This window comes from Lampetra fluviatilis, chromosome 24 (genome assembly GCF_964198595.1).
Source record: "Lampetra fluviatilis chromosome 24, kcLamFluv1.1, whole genome shotgun sequence".
Lineage (NCBI taxonomy): Eukaryota > Metazoa > Chordata > Hyperoartia > Petromyzontiformes > Petromyzontidae > Lampetra > Lampetra fluviatilis.
In genome coordinates, this window is record NC_136298.1 from 5,721,034 (window position 1) to 5,747,479 (window position 26,446).

General features: G+C 46.2%; 1 protein-coding gene across 2 annotated transcripts in view; it reads right to left on the reverse strand.

The window, feature by feature from the left end:
* Positions 1 to 26,446, reverse strand: part of LOC144941094 (3',5'-cyclic-AMP phosphodiesterase 4C-like) — a 294,498-nt gene that overhangs the window by 53,489 nt on the left and 214,563 nt on the right. The window contains exon 1 of one of the 2 annotated variants that reach the window (XM_078867571.1): positions 21,012 to 21,247. The exons of the other annotated variant lie outside the window; for it this stretch is intronic. Within the exon in view, the coding sequence (XP_078723697.1) occupies positions 21,012 to 21,077 (66 nt within the window). The 5' untranslated portion in view covers positions 21,078 to 21,247. Of the gene's footprint in view, positions 1 to 21,011; positions 21,248 to 26,446 lie in introns of those variants that run through there. 2 annotated transcript variants of the gene reach the window in all.

The following is a 26,446-nucleotide window of genomic DNA, read 5'->3' on the forward strand; positions in this document are numbered from 1 at the left end:
AAAATGCAGTTAGACCATAAAATACGAGAATGTATTTGCATGTTTTATCCCGCGACACCTTTACCAGACATATGGAACTCAGTTGTATTATCAGTTACGAGCGGTTTTTTTTTTTGGCAAACATAAAACGTGAAAAAAAATGGATAGGTGACAATTTCCCAATTTACTCCCCCACATTTAAACGCAGAAAATGACCTTGTAACACGTTGCACGCGCACGATGATTGTTAAATGCGTCACATGTGCCGAGCTAAGTAAATAACGCTGTCTGCGTCACGTGGAACATGTGTACACACACACGCACGAACACCGAGATCTCAATTCAATTTGAATCGGCTCTACAACCACAGACGGCGTTAATTGCTTCGTGCAGCACACGTGATGTGTTTAACAACAATCGGGCGCGTGAAGCATGGAACGAGTTAATTTGTATTTGAATGGGGGGGGGGGAGTAAGTTGGAAAATGTGCAAAGACACAGGACTGGCGTTTGGAAAACCCTGCTGTAAAAGGTATGGTTGTAAATGCTATAGTTTGTTTTCTCTTGGAGAGAGAAAACCTATTGCAGCTTGTGAATATTTACTGGAAGACCCGCCCAGAAGATCTCTGGGTTTGATTTTCTGCAAAGCTCATGGTCCACTTTAACCCGCATCAAATTGGACAAACCATGGCAGATGCGGCTACCTCTGATGCACAAATGGAAAATGAAAACTCTCCAGTAGTGTGACTGTGGTCATCCAGAACAGACCATACAACATACAACGACGGAACGCCCAATCTACAAATACGAAGGAGACATCACAGCGACGAACCACTCTGCTGCTCCTGACACAGTTATCTGGCTTGACGACCTGAATGTGAAATTGTAGTTGTTGCTCCACATCGACATCAGCCATAGGAAAGAAAAAGACTCGAAATTCATTCATTAATTCAGAATGAATCAATAAATAAGGAAGACATTATTGGTAAACACAAAGAACACACACTCCTGGGCACATTCAATTTCAAACTGCATATGAATTGAATTCATCACCACCAATGCTGCACTGGAGACGATGGTTGTGGGGAAGGCGCAAAAGGCAGGTCGAACTGAGAGACGGTGTTACCAAACCACGCTTGTAATTTCATGATGTAGGACCAGAAGGTGACTTAAAAAAACCTCTCTCTTTTGTTTACACCATTCATAATAAACGTTTTTGGGTCAGATCGCATTATTTATAAATGTGTCGTAACCCTCTACCACCCGACACGGCCAATCAGCAAAAAAGTGTCATGTTGACAAAAGACAAATAGTTCACTTTAGCCCACCAGGTGTGTTGAAGAGTGAAACCACAACATTTACCATTTTTGAGTACGACGTTTCGCAGGTAATTGCATCCAGCATCATCAGGCGAATTGCCCGATGATGATGCTGCAGCAGGGTCTGCCAACAGGATGATTGGCCGTGTCGGGTGGTGGAGGCTTACGACACATTTATAAATAACGCGATCTAACCCAAAAAAAGTTTCTTATGAATATTGGTCGCGAAAGCCTACGTGTTAAACTTGTTTATGCCACTCTGCTGTATTTTCACGCAAAAAGAAAAATACGAGGTCAATTGTTTTCCTCTTCTGCCACTGCTGTCTGAAAATCTGGAAATCCATCCTGTTGGCAGACCCTGCTGCTAAATCCCCCCCCCACCCCCGAGCCCAAGCTTAAGACTTTCTCGTCCACACGGCTTACTTTTTTGGTTATCTTTAGCCCCGCATTTCCATCACCCACCTATAACCGCTTCCGTAGCCCTTTTTTCCCCCCCTCTCCGCACCGCAACCTCAAACAAAACAAAAAAATCCCGTGAAATATTAATGAAACGCACTCGTATGCAACACATTAATAGGTAACCTTTAAGGTAATTAAAAAAAGGCAGTACAGTATTGGCTTTATAAAAATTAATGAAGGTTATGGCATTTTTGGGTGCCTTTCATTCGTGCTCAGAAGGTAGGCAAATGAGGGCACCCTTAATCCCTTCTTGGGCGAAATCTCCCCTGCAACCCCTTCACCTTCATATTCTTAGGTTTTTTTCCCCACAATCCACCGCACGTTCACAGCCGGCCGCCCTGCTGCCCCGCTTCCTGCTCTGACATTAAAACTTCCGATAGAACGTCGCCGCCGCCCTGCGGGGATCGCTCCTAATGAGCGGGCCAGGGGGTCCTCCGGCTCGTTCTCACGTGCTCGGATGAACCCGCCGTGCCGCCGCGCGGCGTGACGTGCACAGCCGCGCGGTGGGGGCTGACTGCCGGAGGAGCCGCTGCTCCGGCAACACGAGGCCCGCGGGTGGCACAATATGTGCGTCCGCGGTGGAGCAAGAGGGATACCGCTACACGCGTGTGCGGATTGAGGCGGCGGATGAACGGCAAACGCGGTGACGCTATTGGTGCCAACCGCGCATCGGTTGTCGACGAAACTCCAACATAAATGTATTTTTCTCTCTCGCTCGCTACTTTGTTGTACCGAGAAAAATAAAATAACGGAGTTTTTTTTTTATGTAGTACAAAAAAAAACCTTGATTTGGCTTCTCCATTATGCCGGGCATAATAAATTACGTAAGCGGAGGGTCTGCACGGAGGCAGCATGACCCCGCTCCGTCGCTCGCTCACTCTGTCCGTCGCCCACAATCCATGCCCACCTCCGATTAGAACGGTTGGCTACGTACGGTGGGTAAGAAGTTCAACATACATACATACAAACATGTCCACCCACTGCCTTCAATTCTCAGTCCATCTCTCGCTTGCCTGCACGCCCGCCGAACCCGCTCGCTCACTCCCCCACCGCTCCACTCTGCCAGTCTCATGTGGCAGAGCTCACACTAACTCGACTGATAGGGTTTGCATTGGCAAGAGACACGGACGGGCAAGATTAATTTGACACACGCGGATGAAGGGAGGCCATTGATGAATGATAGTGTGCACCAGGATGCAAAATGTGCACTGTAACTCGCACATACTCACGGGTCCTCGCGAGCGACGTCTCTTACATGCGTGCGACTCAATCACTGATCTCATTCACCGACGCGGGTGACGGCGACTGAATTCACGCAAGAGCGAAATGAATCTCAACAGCTGTGCATCCATTGCACCAATGGACAGGGGCTGTCTTAATAGAATATAAACAAAAAATATTAGAGGCCTTTACCAATCCACTGCTGGATGAAGGCCTCCCCCATGACATGCGGGTCATGGGGGTGATCTGACCATACCACGCTGGATTGAATTGGTGAAGAGGGGGGGGGGATGGATTTAGAGACTACTCGCTATTTATGTTAGCCGTGATCAGGAATCAAACGTAAGTCACCCAGATTTGTAGCGCAGTCCACTCGCCATTACGCCACCATTCGACCTTTTTTGTGGGGGGCTCGTGAGTAATACACTACTTTTGTTATCTGGGAGTTATTTGCAATATATTTATGTTAATTTAACACGGTGCTATATTTTATGTTGTATATTACTTGATTAACGAACCATTTTTAAGATGTGCACAGCCACCAACTTTCCATCCTCAATCAAACATTGAATTGTACTCAGCTGGTGGATCTGAGCCAATTGTGGAAATTCCACAACCCTAAGTGGTAGGTACACGTCAATAACTGTACATCACAGTCACTGATGAACTCACACGAAGCGGTAAACAAATTATTGACCCCTGAGAAAATCGTGACGGACTGAGTCAGCCCTGACTGCTACTTCAACTCACAACCTCATGAGTGTGAGTCAGGCACTCTCTACAGCAGCCCCACCCAGTCCAATAGACGTAACAGTAATCATAAAACTTGGCAGGCAATTTAGCCGTCCACTGGCTCATCAATCTCCATCCACATGAACATCTTAACGTTGATGATCAACACCTCCCCCCCCACCCACCGTGGGAAAGAAGATGAATCCACGAATGGATGAAGGCTTTCCCACATCTGTCATGGGCATACTTCAAAATGCTGGATTGTGTGGCTTTGTGAATGTGGGGAGGGAGCCCAGGACTGATCCAATTAGCATTCGCCGCTGATGTGAGATGTGGCAAAGTATCCAACTCGGGCCGTCAGATTCACAGTGCAAGTGCTGTGGATTCTCAAGGGGCTTCCTCACTATTTTATATATAATTTGGCCAGTGGTGAGGGTCAGGTGAGCTGATGACTGGTGAGCGTCCATAAGAATGGTGAATGTCTGGCAAGGGGTAGTAAGTTGAGTGTTACATGACGTCATCAGCAAGAAGGGCTGCCCTCTCTTACGTAATGTGTGGCTGCAATAATCTTCTTATCTCACACGGCAGGTAGTTTAGAGTGCTCAAAATGTCCACGTGATAAGCCACTTCGATTATTATTCTCATTTATCATAGTTCTTCATTTTACTGGAATTTCCAGAGTAGTTATTGATATTGTTATCATTAGCTTTTTATTTCGCCGAGATTTCATCTATACTTGTGAGTTTGGTTTTATTTTTACGTACAGCGCTTTAAGAATGCTTTCTAAAATAGGTTATTATCATTTGTGGCCTGGTCGCTTCTGAAAAAGAGCTGTATAGCTCGGTGGGCTGGCCTTAGCTGCTAAAATAAAACGTTGTGTCAGCAACGTTTGTTTACACGTTCATGTTGAGGATGGCAAGTGAGCCAGTAGATGGTGAATATCGTAACGCTGTTGGCGAATGACCGAAACGGTCAGGTCTGGGGTAATTGCTTAAGCAAGTGGCCAATAAGGGGTGCCACGATGGCGAGATGTTAAATACCTCACTTGGTATACAGGAGAGCGCGGGTTCGATCCCAAACCCAGACGTCTGTATATTTTAAATTTACATGTTCTCCCCATGGATCTTTCTCCAGGTCCTCCGGCTTTTGCCTGCACGTTTTGAATAAATATGCGTTTAGAGTATTCGGCCGCTTTAAATTTCCACGTGATAAGCCACTTCGTTGAGCTATCATTTGTGGCCAGGTCGTTTCTGAAAAAAGAAGCTATACAGCTCAGCAGGCCTTACCTGGTAAAATAGAAATAGTTTAGTTAGTAGACTGTGCCGTCAGTCCATGGTTTGCGATCGGTGACTACAGTCGCACCGTGGGCTATACTAAGCGCGGTTCACATGTGACTGGAAGTCCCATCAGTGGAACTTGATGGGAATCCCATATCGGACAATCCGTGATGAAAGCTGTCCTTGGGCTTTGCCCGGATTTACACTTCTCTGGATTTACAGACGAGGTGCAGCCATGAGACATGAGATCCATCACTGCGATGATTATTAATGCTTATGAAGCATCACGGCAAACATAGCTCTCCGCGCCGGCAGGGGATCAACGCTGCTATATCAAAGGCCTTAGCATCTTTCCTTTGAGGCTGTTTCTGAAAATTACTAGTTCAGTTTCTACCCAAAGAATACGATTGGAAATTGCTGCAAGACATTAATTACCGGAATAATAACCTTTGGTTTAACCAGAGCGGCATAAACTGAGTCCAGACTCAGTTTCTAAAGAGAAGTTCAATGCTTTAGATACTGGCAATACATTTTTTAGAGTGTTAATTGTCCCACCATTTCGTACGTATGGATGTTGAACTTCTTTTGCACCGTACGTAGCCAAACATGCTACTTGGAAGTGATTGATACTTACAATGTACATGACATTCTTGTGAAGTTTAAGCAAAAGTTTAAGAATCAAGCCGGCATAACCACGTTCAGAATGCTAACCACTGCACCACCACTCTCCCCAAATGCAAACGTGCTGGCCTGAAATGTTTTTTCCTCACGCCGTTGCTGGCAGAATGGCCTCTTTCCATGCCTGCCAGACATCTCGGAAACCATGGGAGCACCCACGCTCTACACCAATACACGTGATGATCTGCCCATCGACTAACAGGTGGGTGGAGAAGCCATTTACACCGCTGGGTGGCTTGAGGTGGGCCGCGATTCGAGAAACTTTCCCCACTCTTTCAACTGCCGTGCCGGGAGATCGAACCGATGACCTCAGTTCGCAAAACCATAATCATGCTCACAGTGAATAATACAACTTGAGTGTGCAGCCAATAGAAAGATTTGAGCAAGTTTCTGGTCGTGGCCTTCACAATGCAAGTGCATTCCTCTTCGTACACGAGGGCAGAGACAGACCTTAAGAAAATTCATTATTCAGCGAGGGAAAGGCTCAAAGTTAAGAGGGTCAGGATACCCTGCCCACTGCCTTGCCTTCCTCCCAGTGGGACGTCTCAAGCAGATAAGAACTCTTTCCTCTCTACCCCAGTAGGCACACAGAGCTTTCTTTCTCCACTCGCCTGCTCCACTTCAATAATAATACAGAAAAATATGTAAGCAAGGCTTTGTTTGAAGGACGCCCACAGTCGTGTGGTGCCACACGCCTGTAATCTAGCATTGTGGAGGCAGTGAGGGTTTGGTAGATCGGCACAAACGTTGGGAAGCTCCCTTCCATTGGCGTTACGGTGCCATACCCAAGCTCACCAGGAGAAGTTGGTCCACCAAAAGTGGAGGGACTAATGTCATCTACCTGACCCTTCTGCATGGGATAGTGTCACCCCCTTGCATGCGTTCCCTCTCCCATGTCATGTACAAACGCTCATTCATTGGCTGAACACATCTTAATGCACAGACTGTAGAGCTTGGACAACTGTTGACTTCAGCTCACCGCCTGAGAGCCTATCAGCGTGCCTGTCCTTCCTCAGGTTTATGGCATGTAATTTGCATGAACGATGACGCGATGAAAACTAAACTGGGGTGTGCGCACACGCGTGTGTGTGTGCGAGCGTTTGCATTCCTGCGTGTCTCACTGCTTACGCCCATAAGGGCTCGGCAGATTCTCTGATCCGACCTTTACGTATCGAATTATGCAAATAAATGTCCTGCCAACGCCGTGTGTCTGTCCGTCCCCCTGGTCCGCCTTATGAGCTACCCGCTGTATTTTGCATATAAACACGAACAGCAAAAAAAACAAGCAATTATATGACAAAAAATATAATAAAATAACACGTGTTATTAGCTTGGCAGCGAGAGGAATAATGTTCAAACCAGCAGTAGTAGTAATAACACAACTCTCCAACACACACATACAAAAGTTTGGTTTACAGACTAAAAAATGTCAAACATTTTTTAAACGACGTCAGAGCAAATATTCAACTAGGTCAGGGCCAACGCTTTTCCTGTTTTTTTAATTTCTTCTTTCCTGCCTAATGGTTGGGCGCCAACTCCCGCTGCTTTGCCTAAATTGCAGGAACGGAAAAACAGAGCCCCCAGTTTTGAATTTGAGCAGCGTTAATCGGCCCCAAGTACCCCCTGCTCCCCTGGACTCTGGATCCACGGCCATTCATCCGCCGCTGCATGAAACCATTTTTTTCTCCTTCCCCCCCCCCCCAGTTCAGACTGGCCGACTGCTTTTCCCTTTGGCTGCATGCAGGAAGAGATTGTTTTTATGCCTGTCTGTGTTTTGCATCCGTCTTCGTGTCTTTCCGTGGGGCCAGTCTGTACGCTGGTGTGCGCGTGCGTTATTTTTTTATGTTCTTTTGTCTGCTTGTTGCATGCATTTGTATCAAGGCTGCACGAGTCGTGTTTATGCACTGGTCTTTGCGCACTCGTGTGCCTTCAAGTGGTTCACACAATGTGCCGTGTTCCATTGCCGCCACGGATAGAGCCACTGTCAGGTTGTATGTGGACCTGTCCTGATCGTCATCTCGACTCGGATTTAAATGAGTGCCTGGTTTTGCACGCAAACTCGGGAGACATAGGCAACAGGTTGCGGTTTAGGCCATACCACCACCTCATACGTGTATGTACATATGAGAATCATGGGGAGTGGTAGTACAGCGGTTAGTGGGCTGCACTACAAACCCGCCGATTCCCACTTTCGGCCAACCGCAGTGATGATTATCTGAACTGGTAATGGACCTCCCTACGTCGATCAAGCCTCAAATGAATACCTGGTGCGGTGTGTAAACATCACCACTGGATAGACAAAGGCGGCCGGACGTGGTGTTGGCCACCCACCCCCTCGTGTACCGTGCCAGCCTTCATAGGAGCTCGCTAACAGCACTTGCCCCTACAGTCTGTTACAGGCTAAATAGGGGGATCTTTGTCTTTATATGGGAATCAAACTAAATATTAATATTATGTTCATGGGAATAGATAAGTTCACATTGTTTGTGTGGGAGACTGCATTGGTTGAATATCATTGGTGTCTGTGGGAATTGATGCACTCATCCCAAGCCCTTACATACCAACAACTAAGTTACATATATTTTTGAGAAATGATAAGAAAAATGTTCAAGGTTGGAACAGCAACACTGAGATTGCAGGAAAACTATTTAACAAAGAGACATTATTCACACCAACGTGAGAAGACATTTTCCGAAAAATGTCAACAACAAAAAAAGAAAGGTATTAACTTAAATGGATAATATGTTAACCATCTTAGGGCTTGATGAACAATATAACATTAATATTACTAACAATTGATATTAATGATTTTAAGATAACAATATAACATTACAACAGATATAAAAAAAACAGAAGCTTGATGATTTTAAATACATTTTAATTCAAATCCTGTGAAGGATACTAGAAATAAACTTATCTAACAGGAAGAGTGTGCGAAAGAGGCTGCAGAATGTATTTGCGTGTGCAAATTAGGGCTACGTAACCAGCCGGTACATTAAAAGGAAGCACACAGTCTTCCTTGCTAGAAACTGGGCTCGCTAATGACCTGATTGAATTACATGACAGCCTCTGCAGAAGAGCTATTACTGAGCTTGACAGTGTGCGTGTTCTCAAAGTGGATCGGGGTCAATGATGAGTCCTGTGGACCAAAAGCAGAGAGCTGATTGATAATTCTACAAACCTCCCCCGGGTATTTCTTTCCCTCCGCAGAGCTCGCAACTCAAGTGAAGTTAACTTTGAGATTCATAAATAGACTTTCCAAAGAATGGCACCAAAAATATGATAATCATTCTGGATTATCAACTGCTGGATGAATGCTGCCCCACTCCGTCGCCATCTCTCGTGGTTCTGCGAAGCAACAATCCGTCTCATTGCTGTGCACAAGCCAATCTCTGCAGCAGCCGTAACCTCCGGCGCATCCCTCCTTTGGCTGCCAATCCGTCACCAGTCTTGTCCCTATCAACCATTCTCGTGATGTGTCCTGCCCAAGCCTTCTCACCTTGCTTCAAAGTCAATAAGATGTGTTTTATATTTGTTACCTTCTCCGTGTGTTCCACGATCCGATTCTCAGTGCAACTCAAAGCATGCGAACTCTCTGTGTTTATATGTGCACTTTTATGCTTTTGCTTAGTGAAAAGAAAATTGAGAAAATAATTAAACAGAAATATAATATTGTGTATCCACCGCAAGCACAGATGGAGTGATGCAAATCAGCTTGTGTGCAAAATCTAGAGGGACTTGCATCCGGAGACCATGATGCAACAGATTGGGGAGGCCTTCATCGAGCAGTGGATAGATCATGACTGGTGACGATGAGGATAACGACAATATGCTGTACATATATCACGGAGGTAGGTCTTAGAAATAAGTGGTGTTTCTTTTGTTTGAGAAAGTTGTATTACTCGAGTTTCCACGATACTTTGGGACATTACCAAAGTGTTTATAATTCAATTAACATGACCATAACCCCACGCGTCAAGAAAAACATGTGTTTGTAGCTGTGATCACCACAGAAGTGGACAAAGAGGAAGGGGGTAAAGGGATAATTACGTAGAGGGGGCTATAATTCAGGTTGCCACCTCTGAGGTACAAAAACAGAGGCCAATTCATTTCAAGAAGAAAATCTCGCAATACGCGAAGAGAGGAAGCCACGCTCATGTGCATTGTTTTACGCGGTGCGACATTATGCAACCTACAAACACCGGGACTTTTTTAGTCTCGGGAGTACGTACAGATTTCCCAGGACAGTTGGTTCAATAAGTGGACAATCCTCGGGAAAACAAGGGCACGTGATAACCCGATACAGAAACGAACCATTTTGCTCGGAATGTTGCTGGTCTTATGAAAATGACTGGTGTTTAGGAGAAGATGGCACATGTCATAGAGAAATGACCCACCCTGGCCATTCTTTTACCAGTGTGACTGTTTTCATCCGGCAAAGAGAAATAAAATATTAAGGTAAAGGTGCAGCCCTGAAATGTCTTTCTCACACCACTTGGCAGAAGGGCCTCAACTAGAGCGAACTCTAAAGAATCCCTCTGGAGGAATTTCGGCCTCCTCTTCCATGCTTGCTAAATATTTTGAAACAGGAGGAAATAAGCACCTACATTTTACCCCAACTTGCCAATAAACGAACTGTAGTTAAACCAATTATGCCGCTGAATGGACAGAGGCAGGGGAATTTGAAAAAGGTGGCCGCAGTTTCAACTGCCGTGGTGGATCATCGAATCGGCGACCTCTAGATTAGAAATCCAGTGGGCTAACTGTTGTACCATGGAAGCACCCAGAAGGGAGAATTTCAATGAATAAAAATAGTTGGGGTCAAAAAAGTTTTTTTTTTTGGCCAGAAGACCATCACATAAACAATTGGTCACTTGTCTGCTCGCCACTCTAAGCGTGAACCCGGGGAGGATTAGGATTTGCCCCATGTACTGAGTTACACAACAAGCGGTGTGATGTAGGCAATTGAAAAGAAAACCCACATTGCGGGGGTTCGTTAAGAGGATGGCGGCCGATTGGGAAGGCTTTCATCCACCAGTGAATTTAGCAGAGTGAATAAAAGACAATGACAACCCCCCTCCCCCCCAGTCACGAAACAACTTGTTCTTTAACCACCAGAATCCTAGTGGAAGCACTAAGCCATAAGACAATGCAATTGGCCAAAGACGCCACTCAACCTAACATCTCTTTGTAAAATGCTATACTGGTATGAAGAGTGGTGAATCATTAATGAGCTGGGTGGAAAATGCCTTTCAAGCGAATGCAACAGAATTATGGTGGAGAGAGATGCGCTAAATATTTGAACAGGTCCCATGCAGCAGATGGTGCAGGGATGCAAAGTCTTGGAAATGAATGAGATCCTGAGAGCAAAGTGGCATCGACAGGATGCCACTTTAGAGGAAATTAACAACACACCACCGTCTATTGTGATGTAATTTTTTTTTGCAAACACAATGAATGACCCCGCCATGTTCGCCGAGACAAAAGTTAATTTTTATAGCATGTGCTGTCTCATCCGTAACCAAACCGTGTCCAGCCACCACGCTGCAGGTCAAAACACTGACTTGACCTGTCATCTGATTATCACTACTACCACCATGGTTACTGTTTCCACGAACTTCACTCAACGATTCCTCCACACATGCTAAGGCCTCTTATCAGACTGTCCGCTGTCTCACCCACAATCCGTGAAAACCAACAACGCACCGCAGGTCACAACACTTTTTATTTTGTTGAGCTCCTTTCCTCTCACTGCCCGGCGCTGGAATTCCCTCCTGTCATCTCTTTTTTACACGTTCTCATAATGGCCTCGCTAAACTACAAAACAAAATATCGACTGTTATCTATTCACACCTTCAATACTGCTGCTGCTTGTTTCCAGCAGCTTGGCATTCCGGACCGTTGAGCCTGTGCTCAGCAAACCGTGATGAAGAATATAAAACAAAAAATCTTGGGCCACGAACTGCATCCCACAGCCCACAGGGCTGCTATGGACAGCTTTGAACAATTTCGTGCGAACAGATGTGGCCAAGCTGGCGAGCGTAATGGTGCGGCCCTGCAATTGCTCGCTCTGGCCCCTTGCCGGTGGAAGGTGGCCTCCCGTGAGAGCGGAGGGGGGGGTCCGGAGAGCCCCCCTCTGGAGGGTGAGAGGTGAGAGTACCCACAATTCCCCCAACCACACCCGACCTGGTACCGTTTTACCCATGGTATCTAAGAAATAAGGGGCCATTCATTTAGTAGGTACGCAACAATCTGTTAAAACTTTACCCCCCCCCCACCCCCCCGAATCCTATAGAACGGCCAATATTTAATCCACGCAGAAAGGATCAAGGATGAATAATATTAACGTGTTTAAGCAAACAGATAATTCACCGCCAGACTATCTAACTCATGTGAAGGCTAATGTAGACAAATTATTATCGAGGCTTCACCTCCCCCCGTTTCCTATGCGTACATTGTCAGTAGACCTCCCCCATACACAAAGCGTACGCATTTGGATTAACCCCCCCATACACAAAGCGTACGCATTTGGATTAACCCCCCCATCCCCCTTCCATGCGTACATACTCAATGTATGGCCCCTAAGACACTTTGGGCTCGGGCGTGTGGTGGTGGGGGCGGATTTAATTGCCATGAGTGGAACTGGTGACCTCTGGATTGCGAATCCAGTGCGCCAAGGCAAGCGAGGCTAACGCTGATCGTACAGGGTGTACTTTTACTTGCACGCAGACAAGGCTGACAACAGCCAGCGTGTGCGTGCAACCTTCCAACACAATTTGCCGTGCGATGGGGGAGCGACATTCGCAGGACACGGCACGGACGAATCGTTCAAGGATGGATCATTCTAGGATGGATCGTTCAAGCCGGTGAAACGAGAATCGTTGCGACCACGTCCTTGGTTAAATCCGTGGCACCGTTTTCGCAGGGAATTATTCATGCTCCAGAGGAAGATCTGGTCTGCTTTTGTCAATTCGCCGCCGATGCCGGTCGCTTTCTTTCAAAATGCCTCCCCTGTCCATATCTAGATCCGTCTCCATCGCTGCGTTCGATTGATTTTCGTTCTCTCCTCCGTCGCTCTTAACATCGCAGCTTGATCGACGTACGACCACAAGATTGTGTACCACCACTCCCTACCCACCCCACCGTGGTTCTTTGCGTTTCTCCGTATTGTTGTTGTTGAAACACATACAAGTAAAAAATATATATATATATAAAAATATATATTAGAAAAATAAAGATTTTGATTTAAAGCTTTCGTGACTGCAGGGATTCAAATTCTTGGTTCTTTCGGTAAAGTCACGTAGAAGGGAAATAATAAAATACAGGTGAAATGGATTTCACACCTGATGATGATTGCTTGTGTTGCAGTCGAAACGTCGTGAGAATTTTTATTGTTTTATCTTTTTATTTTATTATTTCCCTTCTACGTGACTTTACCGAAAGAACCAAGAATAAAAATAAAAATGTTTCCCCACCCCATCGCCCCACCCCATCCCCCCGCCCCCCCACCCCATACCCCCCCGCTCCCATCCCCCCACCCCACGCCCCCATCCCCCCGCCCCCATTCCCCCACCCATCCCCCCCCACCCCATCCCCCCCACCCCATCCCCTCATCCCCCCACCGCCCCACCCCCCCACCCCGGGCAGCGTAGTGGAGCGAGCGAGAGCGAGAAGGAGAGCGCCTCGCGAGCTTAGCAGCAGCAGGAGGGGGGCCGCGAAGCGACAGCTGCACTCGCTTGAGCGATCGGCCCTGCCTGGCGCCGTCGCCGCCTCCAGCCTCGCACTGTATACATTAACCTGGTTGCTAGGACACGGCACTGTACGAGCACACAGCGCGTGCGCGTGCGGCAGAGGAGCGACGCTCACAACAACGTGCGGAGCCACCGGGCTGATAAAGTGCAATGGTAGTTGACAAAACAGCGGTGGGGTGCAAGACTGCCCGTGCATCTCAGTCAGTCGACTCATGGCACCTGCTGGGTTTGTGCCGTGGAACCTCCTGTCGGCAGCGAGCCTTCGACACTGCACGTGGTGTGGCCTCAAGATGCACCTAGCCTGGCACAGACGCCGTCACTGCCACTGAGTGGTGAATGCACCACGAACCCGGCGGAACCCAGAGTTCCATTCCAGCTCACGGACAACACCGGTGACGGTTATCTGAACCGGTCCTGGGCCTCCCCTAGGTCGACTCAGACTCAAATGGGTATCTGGTGCGGTGTGTGAACATCGCCACTGGGGAGACAAAGGCGGCCCCGGGCGTGGTGCTGGCCACCCACCCCCTCGTGTGCCGTTCCGGCCTTAATAGGTGCTCGCTAACAGCACTTGCCCCAAATATTCTGTTAAGGATACACGGGAGGAGTTCCCCCGCAGTCACGGGGAACATTCGTTGCAAGAAAATCCAAATAAAATGGCTCTATTTAAAAATAAATTGCGCTTAGCTTAAACCGCCTCTGTCTAGACGCGGCTTTCCAAAGCACAAGTGCTGTTATATTGCTTGCAGAAGCGAGCGAACATTAGCCCTTATATCTTCAACACACAACAAAATACAAGCTGCCCGATGAATTAGTATAAATAGTGGTCGTGAATTCTTTTGTATTTCCCAATCTCTGCATCTATTTATGTCGCAGAAAATGCTCGCGTTTCATCACACGATGTTCCGTACTTTTCCATTTTCTCGCCGCTTAAATTTGCACGTGTACATATTTATGCGTGCTGGTATCCTATACATTCCGATGCAAAAATAATTACCGATAGTGCAGCAATTTGCGTCTAAATTTACTCCCATTCGTGCCCAAAATGGCTTTCCATCGTTGTACTACCCCCTCGCCAAGAATGACACGTTAAACATGCAAACGCCGAGTGTGCCTTGCCTGATGACAATGTAACGTCTGTTAAATCTCATGAGCGCCAGAGTGTGATGAATTGTCACGTACGAATGTTCTGAGAATGTACATTTGATGGTTTAAATGCCCCCGTGCAGCTAAGCCAAAAGCACAGCCTTTTCTCCAAACATATTTCAAAGACATGAAGACACGAATGATAATATTGCGTGTCACGTTCTGCCACCCTTCAGTACAGGTGTCTTGTGACCTCATAATTAACCTGCCATAAACCTACATAGTGGTCAGCACACCATACGATTGAACCAAAGTTCAACTCCCGGCCACGGCTAACATATCTGAACTAGTCCCTGGATTCCACCATATAAACTATAAACTAAATTAAAACTAAATTTTACCAGGTAAGGCCCATTGAGCTATATAGCTCTTTTTCATAAGTGACCTGGCTATCACGAACGATAGCTCAACGAAGTGGCTCATCATGTGGAAATGTATAGCAGCCAAATACTCTAAACGCACGTTGATTCTAAATGTGGAGGGGGAAAAACCGGAGGCCCCGGAGAAAAAGCCATGCGACCACGACGAGAGAAATTAAAACTCCAAATAAACAGGTGTAAGGGTCGGGATCTAACCCACGACCTCCTATATACCAGGCGAGCTAGTTAACATCTCGCCACCTCGAATTATGGTCATACAACCATCGTGACCAACATGGCACAGACGCATCCATCTGTCTAGCAGTGGATTGACAAATGTCCACGATTTAATTATTTTAAAACTGCTGAACTGTACGGTCTGCTACAGATCACACAACATTCTGAAGTTGCCTTGGAGGTGGGCGGCTACACAGAATGGCATCTCCATGTCTGTGTTATCCACCAACTCTGTTTGCTTGTTGATGGATTAGGCATGCATCAGCGCCATCAAACGTCGTCAACAAAGGATAGCTGGGCAAAAAATTCAGTTGAAGATTTTTTTAATTAAGGTTTTTTCTCTTCATATGGACTGCTCATCACGGCTGCTAATGCAGCACACCAGTAAAGATGTTTGCAGCACTTTGTCAATCCGCTGCTGGATGAAGGATTCCCCAACAGTATTGGTCATGGGAATTATTGGACCATGCTTTCCCACCAGACCTTTCGTGAAAATACTGCTGAATAAGAGTCTCATTACACCGTGTTGGGTCATTTAAGTTGTTTGACCATACTTCACCATGCTGGTCAGTGTGGGTTGTGAAGTAGTGTGGACCTAGAACCGGTTCGCATATTATTCGCCGCTGAGAGTCATCCAAATTGCGAGTTATTCCAGGTGTCCGCTTGTTTATCAAGGACAACCTCAATGAGTCTCATGCCTCTTTCAGGAGGCTCCTGCCATACGCCATTGGGGTCTACGAGTGCTGTCTATTCAAATCTGCGGGTCATTTCTTTTAGTTGGCAAATTGGGACCGTGACACCGGCACACCAATGGCGTCATCTTGCGACAGACCTTACTAGGTCTTTAACATCCGACTGTCAAGTGGAAGGCACGTATGTTTACGGTTAATGCAACGGCAGTCGTGATCAGGGTGAGTGCCGGATTTGAACGGTGAATTTCTGCAACAAGCGGCGAACGGGGGTAGCTATCCCAGTTGAGAAACTAAATGAGTCAATAATTGTCCTCTGTCATTTGAGCTACCTCTGTCTGTCGTCTACTCCGTGTCCAATGCTAACAGGCGTCTCTCTCTCTTACTCCGGATCATCAAAGCAATGCTGCAGTTGCCACCTAGCGGTTGAATTCCCGTACTGCCATTTATAATAGCATGACGTAAACCAAGTACGTAGATGCATATATAAATAAAAAAGATATCCATTAAAATTAGCAAAAGACAATAACCTATCACAGCAACAACATGAGTGCGGGACGGGCAACGAACGGTTTCAGCAACGCAACAATGCAGATGACCACAATGCAGTTCATCAAGAACTGGTGATTTTGCATCTTGTTTAAGGTTGAGAAGCTTTTTGCACAGTGCATGTTTTCTTTTGTGCGTGGCGTTAAACGATACCACGCAGTAAACCAAAACACGTCCATCTCCCACATTCGTTTTACCATTTCCAGCTTGAGGAGAGTAATGCAATTGATGTTGGAACGAGCCAACTCGCACACTGCAGTCAATGAATCAAACTGCATTTCTTTTAGGGCGATTTTCTTAAATCCCAGGTCCCTGTACGTAAAATTATCCTCCTTTAAATGTTTAAAACCAAGCGATTATAATAGTAATTAGGTTGATCCGCAGCCATACGTTTTGTAATATGAATGTAGTCTTCATCTATGAAAGCCAGGCGAAACAGGTATGTGTTTTTTGATGTTTAACTTTGGACTGTCAGGCAGTGCTCTATGACAACAGAAAAATGACTGAATACATGAGATTAAATGTATGGTAAGGAAAAGCCCTACAGAATACGAATGATTGATTTAAATCTAGCTTAGTTTTATCTGCAAGATTTTGACATTTCCATTCGGGGTTAGGGGTACACTTAGAATTATATAAAAATGTAATGATGGCCTTTTGTCAATCCATTGCTGGATGAAGGCCCCCCATGCTGTGCAAGTCATAGGGATTGTTTAACCATACTTCACCACCCTGGTCAGTGTGAGGTGGGAAAGAAGGCAAGACTGGTTCACACATCACTCGCTGGGGATGTTAGCCACAGCCGGGAATCGATCTCAGGCCGCCAAGTGCATGGCTTGGTCCGCCAACGGCTACGCCACCAGTCCCTATGCCTATTTACGAGTAATCAGATTCCATCGACCAGTTTCATGAACAAAGAAACAGCTTCCTCGTGGTATCATTCCACGTTGCAGTGTTCCACTCAAGGAATGTTCAACGCGTCCGAGATTACGTCAAGCAGGGAGATGGAGTGATTAAAATTCACTGTGCAGGTGCTGGGTGGATTGTTACATCGCGGGATCGTGAGAGGTAGTGATGACGGCTTGGGGAGGCCATCATCTAGCAGTGGATTGGCCACAGATAATGATGATGCCGAGTGTTACCGAGATGAAATGCAACAAAATATTTCACCATCTGTGGAGCTAGACTCCATTTTGTGAGCACACGAAAAAATACGTAATCTTCATGAATGAAATAAGAAATAATGGGCTACAGTAAATCAAAAACCACCACGTCAATTCTTTGTTGCTTAAAAAAACGTTTAATTGACTAACATTGACTAACAAATAACGATTATTTTTTCCCCATTCAATTCCATTTGTTGAGAGGGTGACTATGTACTCTCTATACGACAGTATTCTGTTTGTCAACACAGTTGCTCATATAATCTGTCACATTATTGGTGTCCACATTGTTTGGCCATCTCTTGACACAAGCTCAGTGCATATAGGCGATATGAACCGACGTCATGTAGCGTTGTATTGCAATTGTGTTGCTATTTTGGCCCGTCATCCAATTTGCATTCCATTACATTATTATTATGATATCATGATCATTAACAGCAGCCAATGATCTATCCACTGCAGGATGAAGGTCGCTCCGAGTTGTCGCCATAGCTCATGGTGTTGTGCTGCAACAATCCATCGAGCCCCCGCACAACGGATGATCTCACCGTTACAGTCAATGAACTATTACATTTGTGACAGAGAAACGTGCCTAAACATACATTTGCACTGAAACCCCAGTATAGGCAATGGACAAGGTGTCGAGGAAATGTCTGACACCTGACGTTTGTGAGAACTGCATATGGAATAAATCAAGATAAAGACAAATATCCCGCCTATACCCTTCAACAGATTGTTGCGGCAAGCGCTGCTTGCGAGCCCCTCATGATGATGGCCAGCACTGCATTTGGCAGATCAGTGTGGTCAGCACCACACGCCGCCGCCTCCTCAGTGCTGTTTACACACCGCACCAGGTACATAACGCTGGGCCAACCTAGGAGAGGTAACAAAACCATTTCAGCTGTCGCTCACCACTGATGTTAGCCGTGGCAAGGAATCGAACTTTGGTCCCAGGGTTCACACGGCAGCACGCTAACCATTACACGCCTTCCAATTAGTACGGTTGGCAAGGTTGGTTACGTACGGTGCGAAAGAAGCTCAACATACGTACGTTCACCACAGCTCCCCACTAGGTGGAGAAGTGTGCACGTAGCTCTGCATTCAAAGGATGGGAAAGCTTTCTCAAAGTCAGCTCCTTGACCCAAACAGGTCTAATGGCATTAGCAACTGAACGTCATCCACTCTGAAAGAAACTGCATAATGCAGGCAATCTTTTTACTAGCCAAAGGCAGAGATGTCACCATGCAATTTCTTTTGCTCGCACTACTGGTGGCCAAAGGGCCTCCAAGACAGTCATAGAAACCTCCCTCTCAGGGTTATTTTGGCCTCCTCTTCCACACTGACCATATCTGCAGGTGGGAGGACCTGCACTCAACTCGACCTGCCGATCGACTATCTGTGCTGCATTCATATAGATTGCTGAATGAGGCATGGGAGAGACAAAATATATGCTCAATGATTTAACGGACACGCCAGGAGATCGAACCGGCGACCTCCAGATTTAAAATCCAGTGAAAATAATAAGACTCACCATGAAATATACTCTCCTAATCATTGTGAAACCGGTCTTTAGTTGTCTCTGTTTCCCATTGCTACAAGTCCATTGGTCACATTTTGCTCATTTTTTGTCTTTGATGGTACCAAGAGGACCACAATGCAGTTCATCAGAAACTGTTGGTGGTTTTCGCATAGAACGCACAAGGCCGTGCACTTTTTGTACACGGTCTCTGTTTTATTGCAAACACTGCACCACGGCAGCATCCTGCTCACGCGTGCGTGTATATATACATAAAATAATAATAGTACATTTATTGAACGGATCATCAATGCTATTGCACATCCGGACCAGCGGCAGTATTTTCGTACGCATTTCCTCCCCCCCGCCGCCCGCCACCCCATCCTCAGGTCCACCAGCTCAATACATCCCGTATCTATTTCAGCCAAGCATTGTGAAGGTGACAGGTAGGGTCAAGGGAAGCCGTCCTATTCGGCCGAGACACAATTGACCTTTTCGCGTTACGGCCCAAACCAGGCGGATGGATGAATGAATGAATGGACGCCGTGGATGAATGAACGGACGAATGAATGAGAGCGTGTCGGTGGCACATCGCGCAACCTCTTGGGGCGCACGCGTGCCCTCCTTCTCTCGCAGGCGTCTGGCATCACTGCACATCACGCAGGGGGCCCTGGACATCTTGCGGTCCTGCACAGTTAAAATCAGCTCCAATGAGCCTTGTGTCAAAGCCAACATTTTAATACAGAAAAAAAATGGATGAACCTCAACAGCAACCACTCCCCCCCCCCACACACACGCACAACGCATAATTATTCATGGCAATGTCTGAATACAAATCCACTTAACGGAGGATTTGCACCGGCCGAGCAAATTTCAACGCTTGTCTTGTATTAACGTGGGTTTTATTATTCTGTTGCGATCATTAAAAGGGTGAACAAATGACACCGTTCCACTGGTTGAAATATCCAAGAAAGGTACACATTTCTTTACCGCGCCACTGTATTTTCTCGTAACAAATTATCGAACGGCAAATTATTTACCTCATGGAGTCTCCCAATGATTTTTTTTTCTTTTCTGGAGGTGTCCTGCATGGGGTTGTTTGGTTAATCCCGTGAACGTGGTTGGCTTCATGTGGGAAGGAAGCTAGGTAGACTGTATTCGTAGATGACCGAGCACAGATTTTTGGCTGTGACAATCAACACTGCCACCTCCCGGACACCTTACGGCCACATTCAAAACTGTTTTTTTTGGTATTTCATTGAAGTCATTCACGAATCCTGGAATTAAACTAAATGTAACATTCGGTGTACGAAATAATATTCACGTCGGCGAAATTATTTCTATTTCCTAAGCATGTTTTGATCAGGTTGCCTTTTCCCATTGGTTCGTTTGCTTTGAAAGGGCATACGAAATTCAAATGTAACAGCTTGAAGTGTTCAAATTATAACGCTTTAATCACGACCAATGTCAGCGAATTGAATAAAATAACGTTAGCCGAGAGAGCAATATCTGCCACGCCAATCATTGTGGTAGCAAAACAAATCGCATGACATTACATTTTAACGTAAAACGTGAACAGACCTTCCCTCTGCAGGATATAATTATCATTAATGTTTGGACAATCATTTTGCATTTGTGATTGATGCCATGACACTTATATAGCTTTACAAACAAAAGTATTTGCTCAAAAGTTTCCACCTCTCATTCACCAAACAACTAAAATGCGTCTAAAGTACATTCAAACCCAGCGTAAGTTTTAACACGACACACGAACCACAGTGAAAATCTCTAGCGAGTCTCAAGACTTTTCCAAGAGGCTCCTGCCGCATTGGGATGGGGCATTTATTTATTTATTCTTTTTGCCAATTCCAGTACCGTTCGTGGAATGTTTGGCTTCACGTGGGGAAGTAAATCGAAGTAAACCACAAAACCGTAACTCACCTGACCCCAGCATCCCATGATCCACGGCTTAGGACAGACGTCGCAGAAAGCATCTAAAAGGGGCATCTCTTCTGGTGGCCTCTCTTCCCAATGTCCTGAAGATCTCCGTTGTCAACATTCGAAAAGCAATGCACGGTCTTCTTGTCATGTAGAATAATGTGTCCTCCCCCTTACAAATGATTCGGTTTTCTTGTTCTTATTCACTTCCAGAGTTTAAGTCTCTTTCTGATACGTCCCCCCCCTCCTCGTCGTCGTATTCCGAAGTCTTCAACTTTGCCTTTTAGTTTCAAGTCAAACGACCCTTCACACAGCGTCACGATGGAGCTCTAAGCACCCAGCAAGTTGTCTTCTTCTTCTTATCACTTCAGTTCCAATCATCCCTGGAGACACGTGCTGAACGAGGTCTTCGAGAAAGTCAATGTAAAAGTGTGTCCATTATTATTACGTCTAAAAATACGATCATTCCTTCAATATTCAACGGAAGGTGAAAATAAATCGATGCACCACCCCCTCCTCCTCTGGGCTTTGCAAATCTGCGGGTGCACAAGGGGGGTGGCCGCCACCACCACCACGGGCAGGCCGCCTTTGTCTCCCTGGGGTGTTTGCAACGTCGCACCGGGGTACTGTACTCACTTGAGGCCGAGTCGACCTAGGCGAGGCCCGGTTCAGATAATCGCCACCGGTATTGGCGGTGAATCGCCAGTCTCGCAGCGCTTCCACCGCTACACGACCGCCGGCCCGCCGGCACACGCACGCACGAACACGTGCGCGGAAAGTCATCAAACCCGGGCACGTTCGGACCGACCTGCAGCCATCGTCATTAACATTCTACCACCCACCAACACCACCACCCCCTGTAGAATTCTGTGCGCCGAGCTCGTCAATGCAAGAGAGAAAGAGACGACGGAGACGGCGGTGGTGGCGTCAACAATGAACGGAGCAATTGGCACCACGTGGATCCGAAGGCGCGCGTCTCTGGGACGTCCACTGCCCAAAGCCCCCAGGGGGTTGTCGTCGTCGTCGTCGTCTCGGGCGATCGCCTCCCGAGACTCGACGGCCCAGCAACGCACGGGAGAGACGACAGCCCGTAGCCCCGGGCCGATAGCCTTCGTGTAAATACACGAGGCCACACGGATTGCGGCTCTGATGGTTTCGTCGCCGCAGTAGCAGCAGCAGTAGCAGCAGTCAGCAATGGCAGCTACCACCACCAACAGACCCTCCCCCCAGCCCCCCTCAAACCTCCCTCTCTCCTCTCTTGTTTTCCTTTCCACCTTGAGGGATTCCACTTGGTTTGTCCGACAACCACACACACACACGCGTGTGCGTGCGAGCTAAAAAAAATTGGCAAATGTATTCCTCGTCGAATTCCACACAGTGCAAAGCCTCTTCTTCCACCCCGCCTTCTGATTTAGATTACACAGCCGGATTATCACCGTCTCTGATTATGTCTGTATCGCTCTCTCTCTCTATCGACACTGATTTCCTCCTCCTCCTACCCTAAACCGTTCACGGGCGCGCGAGCACATCATACGATCCACAAATAAATCAATGATGCAAGGTTGTTGTTGTTTTTTCTTTCCAAAACCCGCGAACAACAGCGGCCGAAATGCTGGCAGGAGCTGCTCAGCCCTCGCTCTCCGTTCAGAAAAGAAAGATGAGCCGCAAAGGGCCCCTAATCCACACACGGCCGATGCACGTAGCTACTACGGTAGTGACGGTGCAGAGGCAGGCGCCGTGGTGAAGCTCACTGGACACCTATGCAAGGAAGGAGGGGTCCTGGCACTCAGCCCAGGCAGGCGATATGAACTGAGAACTAATGAGCACGCAAGCACAATATAAATTGTCCCTTATTTTTTTTATATATACTGTATATATAAATGTTATGCCTTCATATATATTTTTTTTATTCAATGGCCAGAAACGCATTTTGATGTAACTTTATAAACGGAAATGTTTAAGAATGTTTTGCAATTTGGTATCAATCAGGCCAATTATTGCTTCGAATAAAAGCAATTTACATGGGCAATTTTGGTACAAATTTCACCAAATTAACTGACAAATTGATCAACAACTGGCAACAAAAAATTACAAGAGTTGCCGCAGTAAAAAAAAAACAACTCTGTGAACCGCACCAGCTTGGATGGTCCAAAAATAAAAATGCTAATTTCGTTATTCATACAAATATGCATGCACATGGACGTGAAGTCCACTCTCACGGGCAAAGGATTAAACAAACCTATGGCGACAAAAACCGAGAATAGCGACTGCATCCACTTCAACGAAGTGCCCTTGTAGCCACGTCATGGCAATCGGAACACTGCATGCCCAGCCAGCTATTGATGCCTCTGCCGTCACACCACACGGCAGCCAAAGACCCATCTCCTTGCCATGCGGATGCTGTAAGCCGACGATACTCCCAACGCCCCCGCAAACGGGCAGCCAATGGACAAATTCAAATGGCTGCCCAAATCCATCATCGGTGGGAAGTAGCGTCAGCGGCCACAGTCAATCTACTGCTGGATGAAGGTTTCCCCAAATCTGCTGCCAGAGCTCGCGATCCTTCGCTGAAATAATCCACCAGGCGAGCAAATTTCGTCGCTCCATCTGCTCTGTAGATGCGTACCAGTCCCTGCCTGCCACTGTCATTATGCTTGACCATGGCGTTGTAAGCCAACAACACTCCTATAGCGACCCATTAGATGTTAAATAGTACGTGGTAAAGACATCATATTCGGCTGCTAATACAAGTAGGATTGGGCAGGACGTGTTTCTCTCTCTCGAAGAAGAAGAAGAAGAAACGATGACTGATGGTCTGGAATAATGGCAGTGGCGGCCAAAGGAGTAAACTCGTCTGAGAGTACGTCCACAACAGAGATGAGGTGATGACATCAGCTCGTGTGAAAGAGGTTTATTGCATCGCAAAACTGCGAGAGAAGGTTATGGCTTGGGGGATGGCTTCATCCAGCAGTGGGTTGATCGTGACTTATGAGGATGAATAGCATCTTATGTGATGTAACGATGGCATGCACTTTATGGTGTAGATGATATGACAGCGTTTTGGTTGTGGGGAATACTGTATTGATATTTCCTGTTAAGAAGCCCCAGTGTATCCGAGCACTGTGTGCATGGTGCATCATCATGTTCATCAGCATTATGAAATACAACAGCCATTGGAACAGGGCCAGTCAGGAATGATACAACGCAGATTAGTCCATACACACAAGAACCGTTCCTATCAAATATTTAAAAGTCAAATTAAGAAGAAAAAAAACTCTTTAAGAATGAAGCAAGTTAACAGAGTTGGAATGGATGGGAGGCCTAGGCCCTGGAGTGAATCTCAAGCCTTGTGCTGCATTTCTATGACATGGAAAGTGAGCCAGAGCAGCTCCTGGCCAAGGATGCGAACCTCGGCCTCAGCCACACCACAAGAGCTTGGCTGGAGCCAATGCGGCAACCAAGCAAGCGGGCTCACACTTTGAGTTTTTATCTTTTCTTAATTCTCCCCAAATGTGTTCCGAATGTGCTCTAGTTACCCAAGTTATGAGACGATCCATTCAGATCTTCCGCAGTGCGGTGCATCCCTCCGTGTTATGGAATGGCCCATGAAAATGGCTATTACCGAGCTGCTGCTGAGATGCCTGCAAGTGACCTTTGGTCCAAACAGCAGTTGGCACCACCTCCATTACCTGATATTATTTTTAATACTCAGAGCTGGAGTCGAGCCAGATTAAACGCCGAACAACATTTAACTTCATAATAAAGGTTTTTGGGTTAAATCGCGTAAGTAAAAATGTGTTTAAACCCTCCACCACCCGACACAACCAATTAGTAAGGGATTTGTCACGTTAAAAAAACGCCAAATAGTTTCTACATCAGCCCAACCGTGTATTGGAGAGTAAATCCACAACATTTACAATTTGAGTAGTACGACGTTTTGCTCGTAATTACATCCAGCTTCATCGGGCGAATTGCCCAACACACCGGTGGGCTGAAGTAGTAACTATTTGGCGTTTTGTTTACATGCCAAATCCCTTACTAATTGTCTGTGTCGAGTGCTGGAGGTTTTAGACACATTTATACTTGCGCGATCTAACCCAAAAACCTTTATTATAAATAATATTGGTCGCGAAAGCCTACGTGTTAAACTAACATTTTACTTGATGGGTTTTCATACAGTCATGCACGACCGAACTGAGACCATCAACTCACTACACTTGCCAACCCAATTTTATCACGGGTGGCCTGCCTGGATTCAAACTCAGGTCTCAGCTGTGCCAGCTCAGTGTTTGGAAACTTTGAGGAACCCGACCACCGCATTACTTAAAACAATATATTTTAAAAACAATATCTTGTCTTTTGACCCAATTATTTTACGAAATATATATTGCTACTCGAAAAGGCCATATGGAGGAACATATGGAGAAATATCACTTACATGCTGAAAACTGAAAACCAACTTGCTCGCTCTTGATGCCAATGACCCATCAAACAAATGAACTACCATGGTAATTATCCGACTTCACCGTCGAGTCCTGTGATATCTATCGTCACACCATTCTCAACAACACTCTCAAGGCCTGGTTCATTGCCAATATATGTAATATGCTCATTCTGCTCCGATTCAGAGATCGAAGGGGAGGGTTGTGTTACTCAAAGCAAACAAGGTCACTGCGAGGCATTTGTTCTACTCAAAAATGTGCTTCGAATGCTGCCAAACGGACATACCGCCGTTATATTTAGCATATTTTATAAGCATGTATACGACTATTTTTAGATTTAAATAAACTGGTCCCCCCCCCTTCCCCTCCCCCAAAAGACTGACTAAATGTTTGTGCATTGATAAACAGAAGAAAGATAATATTGCTGACACGAGGGAGGATGAGAGGCTGAGTCAAGCCGAGTTGGCATTTGAAACTCAAGGCCGAGCTAATACTGCTGCTCTACTCAAGCAAACTAACTAAGCCTCAGTTGCACACCGTTATACACAACGAACCACCTATCGCACGACGCACAAATAACACAAGCATCACATTCTTCAGTAACACTGCGGCCTTGAAAGGAAAAAAAAATGTACTAGGACGACAAACTTGGAATTGGTCCTTCTTCATAGCAAATCAATAATGTATTATATGCCACATGGATCGGACATGTTGTGACACTGACGAAAAGTTGGAAAGTGTGCAAAGAAGCATGGTTGAGGTGCAAGCTTGGAATAACACTGAAAGTCAGAAATGGGGACACATGGATAGGGCGAGAAGCACGAATAAGTGATTTCACATTGATTGTTAAAAATAGCAAGTGGTCTAAGACACCTCATCACTGAAGACTAATGATAGAGTGGCAGCCAAGAGAGGGAATGCACCTGCGTTGTGGGATGCAATTGCATGAATGACGCTATATAAAATGAAATTATTATTGTTATTAAGAGAATGACC